The sequence below is a fragment of the Vombatus ursinus genome, unplaced genomic scaffold (genome assembly GCF_900497805.2).
Source record: "Vombatus ursinus unplaced genomic scaffold, bare-nosed wombat genome assembly UNPS02014774.1, whole genome shotgun sequence".
NCBI classification, from domain to species: domain Eukaryota; kingdom Metazoa; phylum Chordata; class Mammalia; order Diprotodontia; family Vombatidae; genus Vombatus; species Vombatus ursinus.
The window spans coordinates 266,658-288,990 of record NW_020954552.1 but is presented as its reverse complement, the minus strand read 5'-3'; the positions used below and the strand labels follow the sequence as shown (position 1 = coordinate 288,990).

Below are 22,333 nucleotides of genomic sequence, written 5' to 3'. Positions count from 1 at the left end.
CACTATTGTATTCAAATCCTACCTCAGACGTTTAGGAACTTTGTAACCGTGGGCAAATCCCTCAATATCTCTGGGCCTTAGTTTTCTCATCCAGAAAGCAGGGGACAATTATACCTGCAGTGCTTACTTTGATGTGAAGATGAAATGAAATAATGTTCATTAAATATTTGTAAACCTTCAAGCACAGTATAACTGTCAACTCCTGTTATTGTTTTGAAAGGGTTGGCAGTACATTAAATTATTGTCTTATTTCATTTTATTGTACTGGTGAAGCTCTTGTCTTTAGCAGTCTGTTGTAGGCTCATCCACAAGGGTGAAGGTCAAGAATCTGGACTAGAAGTCAAAAGACCTCTTTTAGTTTTAATTGCCCCATCTTTTCTGTCAAAAAAAGCCATGCCACTAAACCCTCTTTAGCCTGTCTATAAAATGGGAATGATGGTGTCTATCCTGCCTCCATCATAGGATTGTTCTGAAGATCAGCTGAAATAGTGCTCATGGAAAGTGCTTTGAAAAAGGGTTGGTGTATGACCAGTGTGCCTATTTATTTTACTGCTTGCCTATACTTACATGTTACAAGGAAAGGTGCCTGTTTGGGTTGCAGAGCTGGGCTAGTGGGTAGTTATAGAGCTGCAATTTTTAAAGAGTATCAATAAAAATTAAAAAACAAGTAAAAAGATATTCAGAAGGGACACAAAAAAAGTCAGGCAGTGTTGTTACTACTATGTTAAATTCAATATACACTTTAAAAAATAAACTACATCACAGCAACTTATGATTTTATATACAATCTTTTTGGTATTTTATACTAAAATGTGTATTTTGGTGATGATTGTTAAGTTCATCACAAAAGTAAATTTGAACAAAACAACTCATGTTAGGCTGTGCAAGTAAGGTTATTATCTTAACTGGTCAGATGGTAAACACCTTGCTTGATATTGCTCTGGTTAATTAAATATTGTAGCTATTATTAATCAGTATTTTGGTTAACTCAGTATTCTAGTTAATAGTTATTAGCAATATTCAGAAAGTGACAGCAAGATAAAACATACTCAACAATAAAACTTTATTGAAACACACTTCATTTCATTAAGGACTTGTGGTGTCTTCTGTATGGCAACTCCTTCCAACTTAGTGAGATGCCTGAGGCAGTGTCGAAATTGTGTAGCTAGCAAAATGTCCGAAGCAGAATATGAACCCAGGGCTTGCTACCTCTAGGACAGCTCTCTCTTCATCTCTATGCTACTTCTCTATGCTGAGTATTATTTTTCCTCAGCAATTCAAGGAAGCCATGCAGAATGTTGCAAAAACTTCACGTCACAGCTATGAACATCAGTTTTCATTGTGTTCCCAAAGTACAAATAAAGCTAGCACTGTTGGACGGCATGCAAGATAACAGAACAATTAGGATATTAGCAAACAGCTCCCAAATTTAGCATTTGTCAAGTGAATCATTTTCTTGTTCATTCATTGTGTTTTCTTCTGGATTATTGATTTAGAGCCGGGAGATCCTGAAGGGTCATCTGGTACAGCCTCTCATTTCATAAACGAGGAAACTGAGGCTCAGAGACTTTAACCGACTGACCCAATGACATATAGATAGTAAGCAACAGAGCTGGCATTCCAACCCAATTCCACTATTACAATTGCTTTCTGCAGAGCAGTTTCTACAGTATATATACCCACTGTGCAACTATTTGAACATAAATTACATACATAAATGACTTCATTACTTTGTAGTCCAGTGTATATAGTGCTGGACTTAGAGTCAGAAAGGCCTGGATTCAAATACTGCCTCTGACTCTTAATGTCTGTGTGACCATGAGCAAATCCTGAGTCTCAGGCAACTCTTTAAGACTTACCAAATAGAGGAAGTAAAGAGAAGTTAGCAATGTCATCATCTTACTTTCCTACAAAGAACCTAAAGTATTTTGATAGAGAAAAGCAAGGTATTCATTTAAATCAATTTAATGTTTTCTGAATGAAAATTATATTTCTGGACCTAAGTTACCTTAATTCTTAATAAATTTCATGAATGAAAAATAAAGTACATTTCTACCAAATTCTAGTAACAAGAAAGACTTGATGACTATTACTATCAGCTTGTAGAGGAGCTTAATAATATTGAATTTAGAAAGGACAAAAGTCAGCCAATACTTACACTTTGTTTTTCTTAACTGTTAAATATCTGTAGACATATTCATGATGGACAGTGTAGATTTGATTTACATCTAATCATTAGTTAAGAAGACTCAATTTAATCAATTTTTTGAGTAACAGAAAATTCTTTTGTTTGAAGCCTTAATCTCTGTTTTTCACAACTCATTTAATTTTTTACAAACTCTACGTAATGGAGATGGGTCCTCTTTCTATTTTACTTTGTGTCTGGAAATGCTCATTTTCTGTGGTGTTAAACTCAGAATAAAAACTAATCATTTAAAAAAGTCATTTCCTTTTTCAGTCCTATTCCTGGAAATTACAATTTTACAAAGAGATAAAGTTTGGTTCTGTCTGTGGACATAATTTGCAAAGAAATAGCAGAAGTTATAAGCCAGTTCTTTTCTGTCTACATGTGCTGTGTATGATCTTAATAATTCAGACCCTATAGTCACAAATATACTGCGAGAGCGAAAACCAAACCCCTTTTTGGTGTTTACTGGGATCTTATAGAATACTAACAATAGTGGTTTTCTGTAATCTTTCCAAATAATCTGTGAAAGAAGCTCGAGGATGTCGATTTGTCTGGGTTTCTACATAGCCTGTTTTGACAACTAAAAAATGTTTCTAAGAAAGTTTATACCTATCTCTATCATGTCCTATGTATCCATGTTAAGTATTTTACTTTTGGCATGTCTACAATTAAAATTCCAGGTTACTTTGCACAGTGAATTTTTAAATAGCATGCACATGATTAATATACTGTTCTAAACATCAGATTACCTTTTTAAAAGTAATTTTTCTTACCGTATTAGGCCTTCAAAAATGAAATGGCTTATCTGCTGAATGAGATTCTTGGAGCAGTAGTAGAATATTGGATATTTCTTGGTCTTAAGAAAGACAAAAATGTGATGAAACATATGTCTGCTCTAGGAAATCATGTTGCTGTTTCTTGTGATGGTGAGTATGTCTTTGGATAGATCGTTGATTATTTTCAGCCTTACTCAAGGAATTAGTTTTATGTTTTTTTGTTTAACATTTAGCAAATATTTGTGATATTTTGCCACTTATGTCAACTTTCTATTAAACTATTAATACTATTCCTATTAAACTACTAATAGTGCACAGTGATAAAGTATATTTTAGTTTACAAAGCATTTTTTTTTTACATTTTGAAGTAATTTATTTTAAATTACATGAAGAAACAAATGGCATTTTATAGCTTGTAATGAGTATTGAACAAAGCATGAAATCCAACTAAACTTCAGGTATGAAGTGCATTGCTGTATAAAAATTCTGGTTAGCATCTGGCTTGCAAATAAGGATCCCACATTTAATTGTGATTCAAGATTTCTCTTTGACTTAGGGCAGTTTTTTTTTAGATTTTATTTTTTAAATTCAATTGTATTTTATTTTCAGTTTCAAATTCTCTCCCTCACCCTCCTTGTTGTTATTCAGTAGTTTTTCAGTCATGCCTGACTCTTTATGACCCCCTTTAGTGTTTTCTTGGCAAAGATATTGGAGTGGTTTGCCATTTCCTTTTCCAGCTCATTTTACAAATGAGGAAACTGAGGCAAACAGGGTTAAATGACTTGCCTAGGGTCACACAGCTAATACGTATCTGACGACAGATTTGAATTCAGGTCTTCCTGATTCCAGGCTTGGTGCTATAGCCACTGTGCCATCTAGCTGCTCTTCCCCCTCCCCTATTCCCATCCATTGAGAAAGCAAGACAAACATGTATTGTTGTGCAAAACAAATTCGTGAATTAGCTGTGTCCAAAAAAAAAAAGAAAATATGTTTTGGTTTGTGCTCCAGAGCCTGTCTGTTCTCTATCAGAAGGTAGATATATTTCGTCATGAGTCCTTTGTACTTGCAGTTGGTTATTGTGTAGATCAGAGTTTCTAAGTCATTCAGAATTGATCTTTATAATATTACTGTCACTGTTTAAGTTATTCCTCTGGTTCTGCTCACTTTACTTCGTGTCAGTTCATACAAGTCTTTCCAGGTGCTTCTGAAGCCATCCCCCTGGTCATTCCTTATAGCACAATAGTATTCCATTGCATTCATCTACCATGATTTGTTCAGCCATTCTCCAGTTGATGGGCAGGCCTTCAGTGTCCAGTTCTTTGCCTCCACAGAAAAAGCTGCTATAAATATTTTTGTACATATCATTCCTTTTCCTTGTTCTTTAATCTCTTTGAGGTATAGACCCACTAGCCGTTATAAAGCATTTTCACAAGGAACAGTAATCCTTCAAGGTAAATAGTGCAAGTAATCTCTGTTTTACGAATAAAGAAATTGAGGCTAAGCAATATTAAATAGCTTGCCATAGTCACATGGCTAAGTGACAAAGCCGTCATATAATTCTGGGTCTTAACTTTATTTCCATTATATCATGCTACTTCTTCCAAATTTAATCATTTATCTGTGTTTTTAAAATGTAATTTAGGTTTTTTATTTGAATACAGATTGTTCCATATGAAAATGATAATTTGACAGAAAAAATGCTACGCTGTACAAAGTAAAGCACTCCATAGTGTCTTAAAAGTCTTTCTTATATGGAACAGTTTAGTCTAGCATTGTCTACTTATCTCTACTTATTCTAGTAGCAGAATAAATCATTTTAATAAATTTTCCTTCATCCTGTGAAAGAAAAGAGAACAGAATGCCTTATAATTAAGGATGTATTAGCTCTTTTAGACTTCTAGCCTAGAACAGGTTGTACAGGTAAAAATTAAGCTAGATCAGTCTAAAGTGGGATCCAACCACTCCTTTTCCTTGGAGGATTAGTCCCATTAAATATTACCAAATTTTATGAGGGTTTCTGGTTTTTTTCTGGTTCTGCTCATTTCATTTTGCATCAGTTCATATAAGTCTGTCCAGGTTTTTCCTAGAGCATCCTGCTCATCATTTCTTATAGCATACTAGTAGTATTCCATCACAATCATGTTCCACAACTTGTTCAGCCATTCTTTGCCACTAATAAAAGGGTCTCCTTTCAACCCTATCCATCCTCAAAAATGTTTTGCTTCTGATTATTGCCTCCCCCATTCTGCCCTCCCTACCAAACAGTGCCCCTCCCCGCCCTCCTCCACACTCCCCTTTCCCTCCTACTTTGCTGTAGGGTAACATAGATTTCTATATCCAATTGAGTGTGTGGGTGTGTTTGTGTGTTATTCCCTCTTTGAATCAGTTCAAATAAGAGTGAGGTTTAAGCATTCCTCACCAATTCTGTCATTTTCCCCTCTTCAGTAAAAGCAATTTTGTGTGTGTTTTATGTGAGATAATTTATTCCATTCTGCCTTTCCCTTTCACCTTCTCCCAGAGCATTCCTCTTTCTTGTCCCTTAATATTATTTTTTTAGATATCATCCTATTATATTCAACGCACACTTGTGTCCTCTTTCTATGTATACTCCTCCTAACTGCCCTAATGAGAAAGTACTTAGGAGTTACAAATATCATCTACCCATATAAGAATGTATTGAATCCCTTATGATTTCTCTTTCCTGTTTACATTTTTATTCTTCTGTTGATTCTTATATTTGAGTCATATTTTCTATTCAGCTGTGGTCTTTTCATCAGGAATGTTTGAAATTCTTTTATTTCATTGAATATCCATTTTTTTTTCCTTGAAGGATTATATTTAGTTTTGCTAGGTAGGTGATTCTTTGTTGTAATCCTATCTCCTTTAGCCTCATATTTCAAGCCCTCCGATCCTTTAATGTAGAAGCTGCTAAATCTTATGTTATCCTGACTGTGGCTCCACAATATTTGAATTGTTTCTTTCTGGCTACTTGCAGTATTTTCTCCTTGACCTGGAACTCTGGAACTTGGCTATACTATTCCTTCATTTTGGGATCTCTTTCAGGAGGTGATTGGTGTATTCTTTCAATTTACATTTTACTCTCTGGTTCCAGAATATCAGGGCAGTTTTTCTTAATAATTTATTGAAAAATAATGCCTAGGATCTTTTTTTGGTCATGGCTTTCAGGTAGTCCAGTAATTCTTAAATTATCTCCTCTGGATCTGTTTTCTAGGTCAGCTGTTTTTCCAATGAGATAGTTCACATTTTCTTCTATTTTTTTTTTTTCATTTTTTTGATTTTTTTTTCTTGATGTCCCCTGGAGTCATTAGCTTCTGGTTGCCCAATTCTAATTTTTAAGGAATTATTTTCATCACTGAGCTTTTGGACCTCCTTTTCCATTTGGCCAATTCTATTTTTTAAGGAGTTCTTTTTTTCAATGAATTTTTGTGCCCCTTTTATCATTTGGCCTGTTCTGTTTTTTAAGGTATTATTTTCTTCAGTACTTTTTTGTGCCTCATTTTCCAAACTGTTGACTTTTTTTTTTCATGATTTTCTTGCATTATTTTCTCAATTTTTCCTGTACCTCTCTTATTTGATTTTTAAAATCCTTTTTGAGCTCTTCAAGAATTATTTTTGGGCCTAAGACGAATTCACATTTTGCTTTGAAGCTTTGGATATAACCATTTTGATTTAGCTTTTTTCTTCTGAGTTTGTGTTTTGCTCTTAGCAACTTTCTATGGTCAGGTTCTTTTTCTGTTGTTTGCTCATTTTTCCAGTCTATTTCTTGACCTGTAACTCTAAGTTAAAGTTGTTCTCTGCTCCCAAGGTTGAGGGGGCCTTGTTCCAAACTTTGGACCTCTCTTGATGCTGCTACTCCCAGACCTAGTTCTGGGTGTCTGTAAGTTTTCAGTTCTTCTAAGGTGTTATGATCTAAGAAGAGGTGTGATTCCTGCTCTCCTAGCCTATGTTGTGATCTGTGAGCAACCACAAGCACTCTTTTCCTTCTTGAAGCTGTGACCAGGTTACCTACTTCCCCGCGGCCTCAAAGTCTGGTATGCTAATGCTGCCCCTCACCCTGGAACTGCAACCTAAGACAGTGACATGGATCTGCATATGAGCAATGCAACAGAGTTCTGCACTCACTACCGGCAAAGGGACCCCTATAATTTCCTGACCAGGTGTCCAACCCCTTTATTTTCTGTGGCCTGAGAACTCCAGAAGTTGATACTGCTGCAACTGATTCAGTCACCCCCAAGCCTGCTGCTGGTTTGCTGAACTGGACTCTACTCTCACCCTAGTCAGTAGATCTTTCCTGCTGACCTTCTAAGTTGTCTGGGGCTGAAAAATTGTTTGACCCCATCCTTTTGTGGGTTTTGTCACTCCAGAATTCCTTTTGAGGTGCTATTTAAAGGTGTTTGTTTGAAAATTGGGAGTGCTCAGATGAGTCCCTGGTTTTTCTCCATCTTGGCCTTGACATTGATATTCTAACTATTTCATTGGATGATTTAAATGAGCACGACCTCATTAAAAAAGGAAATTTTAAAAATAGGAATGATTTGTGTACATGGTTTTACCACTCGATTCCCAATTATAATCTTATCTCTTCCCCAAAAAAACAAAAGAAAAAAGAAATAGAGGGAGAGGATTGCAAGAATGTGCACAAACATACCTTGAAGATATTGTGGGTTCAGTTCCATACCACTGCAATAAAACAAATAATACGACAAAGCAAGTCACAAAAATTTTTTGGTTTCCTAGTGCATATAAGTTTATTTTTACACTATACTGTAGTAGATTGAGTGTATAATAGTCTTATGTCTAAAAAAACCCATGTGCATGCCTTAATTAAAAAATACTTAATTGCCAAAAACTATTAACCATTATCTGAGCATTCAGCAAGTTGTAATCCTTTTGCTGACAGAGGATCTTGCCTTGACATTGACGGCTGCTAACTGGTCGGGGTGGTGGTTGCTGAAGGTTGGGGTGATTGTGGCAATTTCTTAAAGTAAGACAACAGTGAAGTTTGCCACATGAATTGGCCATTTCTTTCACTTGAACACTTAAAGGTCACTGTAAGGATTTTAATAGGTCAGATATCAATATTATTGCATCTCAGGAAATAGGGAGTCCAGAAGAGAAGGAAAGAGATGGGGAATGCCTGGTCAATGGAGCAGTCAGAACACACACAACATTTATCAATTAAGTTCACTGTCTTATGTAGCTTGGTACATGGCTCCCCAAAATAATTACAATCAAAGATCACTGATCACAGATCACCATAACAGATATGATGATAATGAAAATGCAAGAATTACCAAAATGTGATGAAGAAACACAATGTGTGGATATGCTTTTGGAAAAATAGCACTGATAAACTTGCTTGATGCAGGGTTGCCACAAAACATAAATTTGTGGGAAAAAAACAAAAACAACCATAATATCTGCAAAATGCAATAAGATGAGGGATGCCTGTGTAGCCTTTTAACTCCTTGTTCTCATGAATGTCGAATCGGAAACATTCAGTTTTACAACCTGTCACAGAATTTCAAAGTTGGAAAGGACTTAAGGGAACAGCTGTTTCAACCCATATCTGAACAAGAATCCTTTTTACAACATTCCTAACAAGTAGTCATCCAGCCTTTGCTTCAAGCTCACCAATGAAGCTGTGATTGTTAAGTAGTTTCTTCCACCATTAATCCTAAATCTGCCTCTTTGCAACCTCTTTTTGTTCCTAGTCCTACTTTCTAGAGCAACGCTACACAAATCTAACCCTATTTCTGTTTGATAGCCCTCCAGATACTTGAGGCCAAGCCTTCATGTCCCCCTCAGTCTTTTCTCCAAGCTGAACATTGACTCCTTCTACCAATCCTCACAGGGTGTGACCTCATAATTCTTAACCATCCTAGTTGTCCTCTAGCAAACCTGCAGTTTAGCTGTGTCCTCGTTAAACTGTGGTACCCAGAACTGAGTATAGTAATCCAGAGGTTATCAGATTAGCTCAAAGTACAACAAGACTGTCATCTTCTTCTTCCTGGAAGCTGTGCTTCTCAGTGCAGCTTAAGATCACATTAGCTTTTTCAGCTTTCATATCACACTCTTGACTCATAGCTTTTCATACAAATTCACACCCCTATCTTTTTTCAGCAAAACCGCTGTCTATTATGGTACCTCCATCTTATATTTATGAAATTGACTTTTTGAACCGATGTGTTTATAAATTTGGTCTTATTCAATTCAGTCCAATGTGTTAAGCTTTGAAGATCTTTTTTGGTTCCTGAACCTGTTATCTGGTACATATTACCTTTGCATTATTTGCAAATTTTACAGGTGTGCTAGCTATTCCTTTATCTATTTAATTGAAAAATAGGATATGTCCAAGTACAGATCTCTAATGCATTGGAGATCTTCCAACTTGACGTCAAACCATTCATGACTGCTCTTTTGGTTTAGTCATTCTGCCAGTTTGGAAGCTATCTAACTTTACTGTCATCAGTCCCATGTTACTGCATTGTTTCCATAAGAATAGCATGAAAGACTTTATCAAATGCTTTGCTAAAATCTAGTCAAACTATGTATCTACAATATTCTTCTACCTACCAGATTACTAAACCTGCCAGTAAATAAAATTCATCTGGTATAATCTGTTCTTGATAAAACCATGCTAGGTCTTTGTGATGACAATATCCTGGATATTCACCCAAAAAAAGTCCTTTTAACAGTACATTCAGGTGTTTTATCACGAATCCAAATCAAACTCACTTATCTTTGCTTGCATGCTCTATCTCTTCCCTGCATCCCTTTTATTCTTTAGTCTTTGAAAAACCTAACTTTGGCCAGGGGATTTGAACTCAATAGTAACCAGCTGAGTATACTCACTATCTCCTTAATTATTTCCCTATTAACTATTTTATTTTGTACCTTCCAGGCCAAAGAACTTTCTCCTTGGCAAAGGCAGTAGAGACTAACTTAGAATTAAGCAGCTCTGCCTTCTTTCTCTGATTTCCTTTGGTTGTCCACTCTGGGCTATGGTCTCATTCTATCATCCCCTTATTTTCCTTCACATAGCTTGCGGTGGGGGGGGGGGGGCGACAGGACACCACACCATTTTTGTTGTTGTTCTTAACTTTCCTCACCAGTTTCAAATCATTTTGAGTTTTAGCACATCTGATACTACAGTACCATGTGATAAATTTCTTTCTTTTTTTTTTTTTTTACCTTTTCCTGCTTCCATCTTTTCATCTTTTTGAAAAGTTGAGTTGGTTGATTAGTTCCTAATGCATCCATTGTCTCTTTACATAACTCCTTTTCTTCCCTTCTTCGTTGGAATCATTTCTCTTGTTTCTTCAGAATTTCACTCAAGACCTTTCCATCCTTCCTCCTTACCTCATTTCCCATGTAGAATTTTAGTCCCTGGGATCCTACTGATTTTTTTATACCATAAGGCAATTTTGTTTTGCTGTTTTTCCCCATGACTGATTATTATCAATTGTTCCCTATATCATGCAAAGAATGAGCTTGGCCCCAAACAAAAGATAGGAGAGGACCCTTTCCCCCACTACTTTGCAGAGATGGGGGATCCACAGGTTTGGAAAATTGCATATATTGCCCAACTTTTTTCACTATACTGATCGGTTTTGCTGATCTTTTCTCTTTTCCTTTTTAAAAAAGTCTTTGTTATATGGGATGGCTCTTGTGCGCAGGGAGAGGAATAAGGGAGAAATGTAAGCTATATAAAAACAAAAGATGTAAATAAAAATTTTTAAAAAATAGTCCCCAAGATTAGAAACTTCATGATTCTTTTTACTTTTTCTGTCATTTGATCTTCTCTGCACTTAGTCCTTGATTCTGTCAGCAATGTCATTGTTCTCTTCTGCCAGTTAGTTTTGACCTCAAAGTAACCATAGAATTTAGGGTGGGAAGGGATATCTCAAATAATGTAATCTGACCTCATTTAGCAAATGTGAAAGCTGCGATGCAGAGGACAGTGACTTGTTCAGGGTCACATTGGGAGGATCAAACCTTGATCCTCAGGTTTCAAATTCAGGGTTCTCTTCATTCCAGCATGGTGGTACTTTAAAGAAGACAGTTTAATAAAGAAAATTCTTTTCAGGCTGTCTTCCTAGATCTCTTTCCCTTTCAGAATCAAATTCTTGGCTCGGAAGCAGCATGGTAGAGTGGAAAGAGAACTGGCTGGTCAATCAGAGGTTTTGGTTCAAATCTCATCTCTGATGATTATTACCTGCATGACCTTTGGCGAGCCACTTAATCTCTCTGGTCCTGCAGTGAAAGGGTGGGACTAAATGTTCTCTGATCTGAAGTTCTTTCCAGCTCTAAATCTATGGTCCTTTAAAAAAAATTAATTTTTATTTTTTATTTAACCAAAATCCACCTTTTTCCTCTTCTACTTCCACTTCTTTTCCCAGTTGAAAAACAAATCCCTTATAACAAATATGTCTAGTCAGACAAAATTCCTGCATTGGGCATGTCCAGAAAAAAATATATGTCTCAGTTTGCTCTCTGAGTCCATCACCTCTGTCAGGAAGTAGGTAACATGTTTCATCAAGAGTCCTCTGGAAACATGGTTGGTCATTACAGTGATGAGAATTCTTAAATATTTCAAAGTTGTTCGTTTTTACAGTTTTGTTTTTATTGTATGAATTGTTCTCCTGGTCCTCCTCACTTCACTCTGAATCATTTTATACAGGTTTTCCTCTGGAACTGTTAAGATCCTTTTTCTATAGTCCAGAAAATCAGTACCCAATGCTAGCACATCCTGAATTAGCTTAGTTTTTTCTAGTCCCCTGTATCATTAACGATTGTTGTAAAAGCAAATCTTCTATAATTCCAAATTTTTTAGTTGTCGAGGCAAAGACTGTTTGTTTTCAGTAAGAAATGCTTCTGTGTAGTTTGGTTTTGTTTAGAAGGGGAAAGTAAAAGTTCTTGAATTTGCTATCAAGCACTTTAGCACTTAGAAGAGAAAATTTCAGAATAGGAATCTAGGTAATAAGTGGGTTCAGGATTTATACAATGCTTTTGCCTTCTGCAGAGAGGCCTTTTTTATAGTACAAAAGTTAGAAGATTTTGATCTAAAGTACTCATCTCATTTCTTTTCTCCTTTTTCATTGAGGAGTGAGGTGATGACTGTTTTGAAAGATAGCTATCTTTTATCACATGACTTTTAACCTTTCTTAGATCAAACTTAATCTCCCTTTACTATGCTGTCTGGTGATTTTTTTTTTTTTCGTCATTTCTCAAATATAGTTTAATGATGTTGTTTTTTCCCCCTCAGAAACAATAGAAGTCTTACAATGGTTAGTTCTCATTCTCAAAGAACTTGATGTTTGGCTACCAAAACCCTCTATTTTTTTTTTTATCCTGATCCTGGGGGAGATACAGCTAGCACCTACATTTCAGGAGACTACATAACAAAATATAAGTGATCACAAATGCTATTTTGACAGAGGTTAATGTGTGATACAGTACGGACTGAAGTATAATTAAACTTCTATATTTTACTTTTGAAAGATAATATTTTAAATTTTATTTGAACCTTTTGTTTTATCAATGTTTAAAGTCAGAGCTTGAAACATTTTTTGAATCCGTAATGCCTGATGAGTCAAGATGGGAAGGAGATTGGTCCATTGGAATTTTTCAGTAAGCACTCCAAAAATGGCTCTAGTTACTCCTTAATTTACTTTTGTTTTTTGTTCTTTTGAATGAGGCAGTTGGAGTTAAGTGATTTGCCCCAAGTCACACAGCTAGTAAGTGTTATGTATCTGAGTCTGGATTTGAACTGGGGTCCTCCTGACTCTCAGACTAGTGCTCTATCCACTGTACCACCTAGCTGCCCCTTACTTTTGATTTTTTTATTGCCTTTTGTTTAACATTTAATCTTGCTTATTCTTACTCAAAAGCTAGAAAGTAAATCAGTAGTTAATATAAGTGGGCAGCAACTTTCTCTCAGCAAATATACAGAGTTCGTTATTTCTTATGTATTCATTTTAATGCCACAATGTCCCATTGTGACTGAACCAGGTCTTTCATGTTGCTTTCTTAAATTATGCATTTTTATTGTAGAAGTCTGAAAATCTGCTGCCTATTTTTTCCTTTTGTCATTACTACTTTCCCCCATATTCCTTTCCTCTTCTTTAATGTTAGGGTTTTTCACCCCCCTGGGAAAACCTGACTTGATTTGAAAAAATTTTAATTTGATTCTCTTATTTCTAACTGACATTTTCACATTTCTTTGCCCTGCTTTCCAGTTTTGCTGAATATACACAGAGTTAATAAATCTTTGGTTTGCTTCTATTAGGTCATTAATAATGATGTTAGAATTGACCTCTTAGTATTGCTGTAACTTTCCATTGAACATGTAACAGTAGTCTTTCTCATTACTGGTAAACAAAGAATCTATGTAATAAGTATTCATACATAATTGACTGAATTTTTAGTGGCATTTGTTGGATTTTTAAGTTTTTTTTTTCATAGAATCATAAAGTTAGAAAATATGTCTGAAGCTGACCTAAATCCATATTTCTTCCTTATTCCCAGGTTATGCTTAATTCAGCTCAAACAGATGAGATATCTCATTTCTAAAAACTATGAGAGGAGATTCTTCATACCATTTCCAAAGTATTTTAAAAGTATCTCTTTAACCTAAATTCCTGATTTTGGAGGTATAAGTTCATTTCCTCTATATTCTGTCCTGAGGAAAGATGGAAAAGAGTTAATTGCCATCTTCTATATAGTATAATATAATATAACAATATAATATAACAATATAATATAACATACTTTAGAATTGGAAGATGACTTTCAGCGATTTCTTCTTCAAGCTAATGATCCCAGTTTCTGTATCCTTTCTGATTAGATTTTTTTTTCCATTTACATCTTTATTGGTCTTTCCTTCTTCTTTTTCCCTTCACCGTTCTCCCAGTTCATCACCCCCAAACACTTTCCTATACCACCTTGACTGTTTAGTTGACTAGGTGTACTATATATTTGACCATTATTTTTTGATTCCTTTGAACTGTTGCTAGAAATCTTTCCAAATCCTTTGGTTATCTCTTGCCTTCAGCACTTACTTTGTACAAGGCACTGGGAATACAAAGACAGAAACAAAATAATCCCTGTCATCAAGGAGAGCTACACGTACACAAGAAAATACAAAGTATATGAAATTAATAGAGTCCTTCTGAAGGGAGAGAGTGCAGATAATGTCTCTGTTCCTACTTCCATGCTTTTCAGTGCTATGAGAGAAAGGCATATAATTGTGCCTACCCCTTTAAACCTCACTCTCAATAGCTTCCATGATCCCCTATGGCTCTCAATCTATGATCCTATAATCACAGGTTTATGTTACATTACAAATTCATCTTATCTAATATCCATTGGGCCTACTGACTATTAGATATCAAATATTTTGTTCTTCCGTGACTTACTAATCTATCTCACCTCCTACTTCACTGAAAAAATTGAGATTATTCCCCTTGAGCTTTCTTTTGCCCTCTTTTATAACTCAAAACCCACCTAAATCATGTCATCTTCTTTCCTCCTTTCAAATCACTGAGGAAAAGGAAGCACCCTACCCAAATTGTTCCCAATTTTTTTCCTTTGTTCTAGACTAAGAAAGAAATTAATCTTCTTGCCAAGGCACACCTCCATACTTATATCCTTGATCCCATCCCCTACCACCTTTTTTGAGTCAAGTCATTTAGCATTTGTTAAGCACCTGCTATGTTCTAGGCAGTATACTAATAGCTACTGATTCAAAGAAAGACAAAAATATGGTCTGTGTTACATGAATGTAAACACAAACAAGTAGATTGAGAATTATTATCAGGGCTAGGAGCAACTAGGTGGCACAGTGGATTGAGTACTGGGCCTGGAGTCAGGAAGATCTAAGAATATCAGCATGTGTTCAAGTTACTATGGGAAACCACAGTACTGTAAACTTCAAGAAATCAAATTCGGGAAGAAAACTTTTTTAAAGTGAAATCTATCTATTAATGATGTAGTACATAAAAATTTTAACATATATATATATATGTATGTGTTTATACATATATAGTTGTGATACAGGTCTAAGGTACTGAGAACTATATTACATTTTCCAAACCACATAAAAACTTGGGGATACAGAGGAGAAAAGAAACAACAATAACAAACAGTCCCTGCCCTAATAGAGCTCACATTCTATGGGGATTCAGCATGTGAATTTACTTAAGAAAATGCAAGATAATTTAAAGAGGTAAAGAGCTCTAGTATTCTAATAGTACTAAGCTGAGCCTTGAATGTAGATAATGATTCAGATAGGGGAGGAGAAGAGGGAGATTCCTAGCATGGGAAACAACTAATGTAAAAGCCCTGGAGGTAGGAGATCTAACCTACATTCATCAAATAGCTATTGACTAGAATGCAGGCTGTAATAGGAAATAAGTCTAGAAAGGGGAAGGGGCTTGTGTATCTAGATCACGAAGGGCTTTAGATGTCAGTCTGAGGAATTATTATTTTATCCTAGAGACAAAAGGGAGCCCCTAAAGATCTGTGCTCCATTGTCAGATATATACCTTAAGAAGATTATTTTGGCACATGTGGGTTGGAGGGCAGAGAGACTAGCAGAGAGACCAATCAGAAGGTTGTTAGAGTATTCCATGTGAGAGGTGATAAGGACCTGAACTACAAAGAGTGCTCTGAAGGGTGGAGATAAGTGGAAAGATGAGAGAAGTGGTATGGAGGAAGAGGGAAGAGTAAATAATCTAACATAGAAGTAAAAAAAAAAAATTAAATAATTGCAGGCTTCATTGAAAGACATAGCCCTGGATGAGACAGGTGATATGGTCCAGCCATACTAGGGAACGCTGTTCAGATCATATTTGCAATATTTTTGTTCATTTCTGAGTTTCCTTTTAGGAAGGACTGTGATAAATTGAAGTGTATCCAGGAAGGGCAATGAAGACAGTGAAGGGCTTTGAGATCATGTTATAAGAAATCAGTACAAGGAACAAGAGATATTTAGTCTGGAGAGGAGGAACATGATAGCTGATTTCAGTTTGAAGGACTGTCATGTTTGCAAGGGGTTCGACCTGTTATTTTTCACCCCAGAAGGCAGAAATGGGAGCAATGGTTAGAAACTGCAAAGAAGCTACCTTCCTCACCGAGCTATCCCCAAGTGCAGTGGGCTGCCTCATGGGATCCTAGATCCCTTCTTCCTTCTGCAGCTCTTTATCTTAAGAGGCTGAATGACTGGTTACTTGTCCAGAATGTTGTGGAGTGGATTCTGAGAGCTTGTTATAGAAGCATTACTAGCATTAGGCTGGGCTGGGTTCCCCTTAAGGGTACATATAAGTCTACAGGGGATCAGCATTGGTTTGGCTTCCTTGCTGCCCGAAACATCAAAGCTCTAGCTTAAAGGGAACTCACCTGTTGAGAGGTTGGGGTGGGGGATGGGAGGTTGAGTGAAGATGGGTTGGAGGAGCTAAGAGAAAGTTGAGGCCAGCTAAGTAGCCATTTGCTAAGGTGAACATACAAGTTGGGGAGTGAGTGGGGGGAGACCTTTTATCTAAATATCTTTTTAATCTTAGGAATTGTGTGCTTTATCCTTTGTCACCAATAAAATTGTTTTCATAGCATTTTATGGTCCACCAAATTCTTTCTGGCATTCTAACCCTGAGAGTGCATCACTGAGTTGGCCTTGAGTTAGGCCTGACCCAAGAGAGGTGCTTTCCAAATCTAAGATTCTGTGAAGTATTACTCTAAGGTTGTAAACTTGGGTGATTAAAAGGTGGTAACTTTGTGAACTCAATAGAAAAAGAGAAGTTTTTTGGAGAGAGTGAATATGGGAGGAAGATTATAAATTTTGTTTTAGATATGTTGAATTTGAGGGTCAGTAGGATATCAATGTTGATATGTTTAGCAAGAAGTTGCTACCATAAGGCAATGTATTCAGAAAAGAGATCAGGGCTGGAATATGTGCTTTCTGCTATTTCTGAGAAGTTGAAAACTGCTTTTAAGCATTGGTCTTGTTCTTACCCTTCTGTTCTACACAACATTCCCCCCGCATCCCAATTATGCAAAATTCTCTGTTGTGCAACATTTTTTTTTTTTTTTTTTATCTTAAAGTGAGAAAGATGGTTTGGGTTAAATAGCTAGGTTAGTGATTGTGGTCGGAAAAAGCATTCCAATTCCTTTCCCTCATCAACTCAACCCTGATTATTTGCAAATTACATATCAATGCACATTAAAATCTTTTGGTGCTGATACCATATGGGATGCTACCATGTGATTTTTGAGCTGGAAGAAACCATACAGATCTAGACCTAGAGGTTTTGACCTTTTCTGTGTCATGGACCCCCTCTGGTGACTGGTAAAGTCCTCCAAATATTTTTTTTTAATTCATAATTGGAGGAAATGCCAAATATTTGTTAGAAGTTGATGAATGTAAAGTTGGAATTTTTTTTCCCATCCAAGTTCACAGACCCCCTTGAAATCTATTCATAGGTCCTTTGGGAGTACAAAGGGCTGAGGTTAAGAATTAATCGTCTTATTCTTGACTAACCCACTCATTTTACGGATGCCTAGTTCACAGAGCTGGAATCCAAACCCAGGTGTTCAGACTTAAAATTCAATGTTCTTTGTACTATGATATCTCCAAAAGAAGAACTCTGTTTTAGGAAAATCTGGATAAATAATGATCAGGTCCATTACGCACAGTGATTGTGTTTCACCTTTGTATTTCTTTTACCTGTCGTATAATACTGTGTATGTGCATACTAGATTGCAAGCTCTCCGAAGGCAGGAAACACTTGGGAATGTTTCATCTATTTCTCTTCCCCTGTTTTCTAGCACAATGCTTATATACCTAGTAGACACTTAATGTATTGTTATGGTGTTTTTTGTTTGTTTTTTTTTTTACTTGTTTCCTTTAGATTTTTCTTCAGAGGAGTTAAAGAGTTTCATTAGTTCCTTATCTTCATCCTGGCTTCAGATGGTCATTGCAGAGTCAATTTTTAAAAAGTTATGTTTACAGAGCTGTATCAGTATTTCTCCTGAACCACTCTCTCTTCAGAAAATGGTAAATACCCTTCTACTCAAATCTATTTAATTTCTGAGTCATCAATATGACCAGTTTAATTCATTAAAAATATTAATTTAAGTATTTCCAACATTTGCTTGTGCGTTGGTGCTGTTCCCCTCAAAGATGGAAAAATTAGTGAAGGGAAAAAAGTTAACTACAGAACTTAGGAAGTTTAAATGTCTACTCTAGAAACAGAACAGAAAAATTTTTATTCTTCATTCTCTAGCTTAATATGTAAGACTGTTCTTTTAAATAAGATCGAAGAGTAGACACAGAGAACAATTCCATTTAATATCTAATATTCTAAAATAAGGTTACTTGTAAACAACTCAAACCCACTCTAATCTTAGCAATCATGAGTGGTGCATTTAGTGCATAGTTCTCTAGCTGTATCTTGCCAACGCCATCACTGGCCCATCTTTGGATATTATTAAATGCTCTCAAGCAGTTCCAAGAAGAGATGAGAATCAGACATACTTGTTTATGCAAATTGGTTGTGCAAAATTCTCTGTTTTGCAACATTTCTTTCCCTTTCATAGACTTGCACACCCATTATTGTATGTCTTACACCAGACTTGTTTCCTAATGCACAAATGCATAAACAAAGTTGAAATGGCAAAATACCAGTTGTACATAAATCAGATGACTTTTTTATAAATAAATTATGCAAAAGCAACATAACATGCTAGGCACAAGACTAATCAAAGGATCTTTTCTGAATGAGCATAATGCCAAAAAAAATTAAATTAGGAAAGACTAATTATTTGCATCCAGGCATTTTTGCTTCTTTTCATCCATGTGGTATTGGTTTAGTTATGTGAAATAGTCACTTTATGTGTCATGGAATCATCTAAAGCTGGAAGGGATGTCAGAGGTCATCTACCTCAACCCTCTTATTTTACAGATGGGGAAACTGAGGGCCAGAGAGGTACAGTGACTTGCCTAAAATGACACCCTATGCCTAGTGACAGAAGCAAAATTTCAACCCAAACCTGGATTCAAACCGCACATCTACCACTCACTACTTGTTTGACCTGGGTTAACTCATTTAGCTTCCGTAAGCCTCAGTTTCTTTAACTGTCAAATGAAGGGGTTGGACTAGCTGGTCTCTGAGGCCCTTCAGCTCTGGGGCTATCATTCCATGAGCTGAATGTACTAAAACCTATTTCCAATAACCTAATCTTACTGAACTACTTTTTCTTTTTTTAAATTTTGTTACAAATGTTTATCCTGGGCTCAAAAGAAGGTTAATTCCCTGAAAATTAATGATCGCTTAAAGTTCAAAACTAAAAAGAAAGAAGAAATAGTAATTTTAGCAATCATCTTCATATTTTAGCATACTTAATTAACTGAGATGGTGTAGCAACCATACTGACAGAGCAGAAAGGATGTCTTTTTTTATTTTTTATGAGAAATTTTATGAGAAATTTTTTGAGAATTTTTATGAGAAATTTTATTGAGAAATGATCAGGTAATGATTTTCGGGCTTCCTATTGCCATACATAGGACCATGAAAGTAATATTATGATGTTATTTTGCAACAGGTATGTGCTTATCTGCCTGCGTTGGGAAAAGTTGGTATGCTTGAATCAAGAAAGGGGCAGAAACGGAAGAAGTTGGGACATCGGGTTGGCCCTGACTCTCAGAGGGCCCTGAAGATTTTAACTGATGGTGATCAGAACCAAGCCAAGGTGTTGCCTGAGGCACCGTAAGTAAAACCTAGAGCATCGCTCGCTGTCTTCTGCCTTGAGGTGCAGCTTCTGCCCTAGCACAGTTTCTTGAACTTCACATGACCTGGAGTGGTCAGCCTGTGCATCCTGATGACTGACAGAAAGCCTATTTCTAAACCTATAAGGTTTTGAGTTTTTTTCCCCTGCCTCTCAATATGTACATATATTGACTCATATCCATTTCCTCAATGTTGAGGCAAAATGTTTCCCAAGAGAAATGAAATTGTTTACCAAATGACTGCTTTACACAGTCTTTTGTCTGATTTCATGATTATTATTATATACGTGATATGTACTTTATCTGTTACTTAAAATGCTGTGGAGATTCAGCTTCAGAATTTCTGGCCAGGAGTATAAGCAACCACATCATAAATCCTACATGCATCCTTAACTTCTCATGGGATACTGTATAATATTTTCCAAAAAGAGAAACCTTTAAAAAATATACACCAAGCTTACCTCCACTGAAATAGAATGTTCTCAGCCTCAGTTACCTCATCTGTGAAATGGGGATAAGTAATAGCACCTACCTTGTAGAGATGTTATGGGTATGTTATATATAAAGCACTTTGCAAACTTTAAAATGCTATACAGATATTAGCTGCTGTTGTTGCTGTTTTTATCATCGTCACATGATGATGATGATGATGATGATGATGATGGTAGAGGAACAAGAAGGAATGCTGCAAAGTTGAGAAACTGAAGAAGAGCATCGAGTTTCTAATCATGACTTTTTCTTATCTCAAATTGGTCCCCTGTTTCTTATCCATTTATTGGATATGCACTGTTTGTGAACTTCTCCAGGAGTCATTAGGTAAAGGGTTCAGCAAAGGGAAAATATCACCATAGCTACTTCAAGGGAGATGTTGAGGCTGGGATAAGTGACCTACCTAGAAAACAAAATATGAATTTACATGACAAGGAGGAATTTATGATTAAAAAGAGGCTAGTTTAAAAAAAAATTCACAATCTAATGTCTGCTGAACATGCCAAAAAATAAGCCTTCATTATTTCTTATTTTTCTTCTAGTGAGCTGAAGCATTCTTTGTCATTAAAAAGGTCGCAAAAGAAATGGGAAGGAGAATTGTCATGTTCCAAAGAGAATTGCCGCTCTTTGCTTCCAAAAATGCATTTTCACAAGACCAATTTAAGAGGTATTCGAAGTATCTAAATTAATGTATGCTAAGAACTTTTCATGGTTGCAGTCATTACTCACAAGTTTAATACACTTGTCCTGATGAATGCTTGAACTAAAATGTTGGCCTACCTCCAAGAAATACCTTCCTGGATAGCATGTTAGTTTTCTTAAAATGTCATTAATGAAAAGATTATACTTCGTGTAATAGCACATTCCTTCTCTTCTCTTCTCCCTCTCCTTCTCCAAATATTAAACACAGTATGTAGCTTATGTAAGCTCATTCCAGACTTGCCCGCCTTACTTTGCTAATCCACCTCAACCTGTGTTGCTTAGGATCAGCGTCTTCTGATTTGAAAGTATAATGCAGTCTTCATCTCTTTCAGTCCTAGACATTTTGTGAACAAAGACTGGGGAGTAAGCTATGTTACATAGCTGTGTTAAGCATATGGACTCTTTTCTTCCAGGCATCAAGCCCAGACTATGAAATGTGTTTGGCTTTTAGTCCTAACTATACTAGCATCTAAGTACCTAAAGGATGAAATAACATGGCCATAATTCATTCAGGCTCCACTTAACTACACAAACTTAATAAAATATACCTTACATGAGGCTGTAACTGGCCCAAATCATTTGCTACATCTTTTTGTTTGTGATCTATACCTTATGTATCATGCGTCTAATACAAATATGTTTATTATTATGACCCCCATGGGATATCTGGAACAATATTGGCAAAGAAACCCTTGTTCTAATCTTTCAACATAATATAAATTCCTAATTGTGTGGCACAAAATGCCAAATACTTGTTCATTCTTCTCAAAATATAAGAAGAGTGATTTATTAATAAAATTCATTAATTTAAAAAAACCAATGTCCTTTTTATTTGTTCCGTTTTTAATACATATGCTGAGCTGAACGGCAGTAGGAACTAGGGATAGGAGAAAGAGAATTCAAAAATTATAATAGAGAAAAATTCCAAATGTCTTTTTATCTGTGCATATGAAAGGAATTTTCCCATAGAAATACTTGGCAGAGACTGAAAAGAGGTATTTAGGGTGTGTACCATGAATTTAAACCCTGTAAAAATGTGTTACGTTATCTCAGTAAGAGAGAAAATTAACTTTAGCTACATATACAATTTATATTTGATTTCTAGTTTGTGTGGCATTGCAATAACTTCTTTTATCCTCCTCAAATCAAGTTCATGGTTTTGGTTCTTGTTCATTCTAATCACTTGGTGACAACAGAGATGTCAATGTGACTCGATTTTACCTTGCATGCATTAATTGCACCCTTTTGGAAAACAGAGATTTCAGGACCTTGCAATTCTATTTGTCACCGTTGTTTAAGCTTTAAATGGTACTAGGGCTTTTCCCCCGTGTGTGTGTGTGTGTGTGTGTGTGTGTGTGTGTGTGTGTGTGTGTG

The 22,333-nt window shown here is 36.0% G+C and overlaps 1 protein-coding gene across 11 annotated transcripts in view; it reads left to right on the top strand.

The window, feature by feature from the left end:
- Positions 1 to 22,333, top strand: part of SLF1 (SMC5-SMC6 complex localization factor 1) — a 97,776-nt gene that overhangs the window by 68,888 nt on the left and 6,555 nt on the right. For all 11 annotated transcript variants that reach the window (XM_027864290.1, XM_027864294.1, XM_027864284.1 and 8 more), the window contains 4 exons: positions 2,970 to 3,114; positions 17,892 to 18,037; positions 19,585 to 19,748; positions 20,800 to 20,924. In XM_027864290.1, the coding sequence (XP_027720091.1) occupies positions 2,970 to 3,114; positions 17,892 to 18,037; positions 19,585 to 19,748; positions 20,800 to 20,924 (580 nt within the window). The remainder of the gene's footprint in view (positions 1 to 2,969; positions 3,115 to 17,891; positions 18,038 to 19,584; positions 19,749 to 20,799; positions 20,925 to 22,333) is intronic.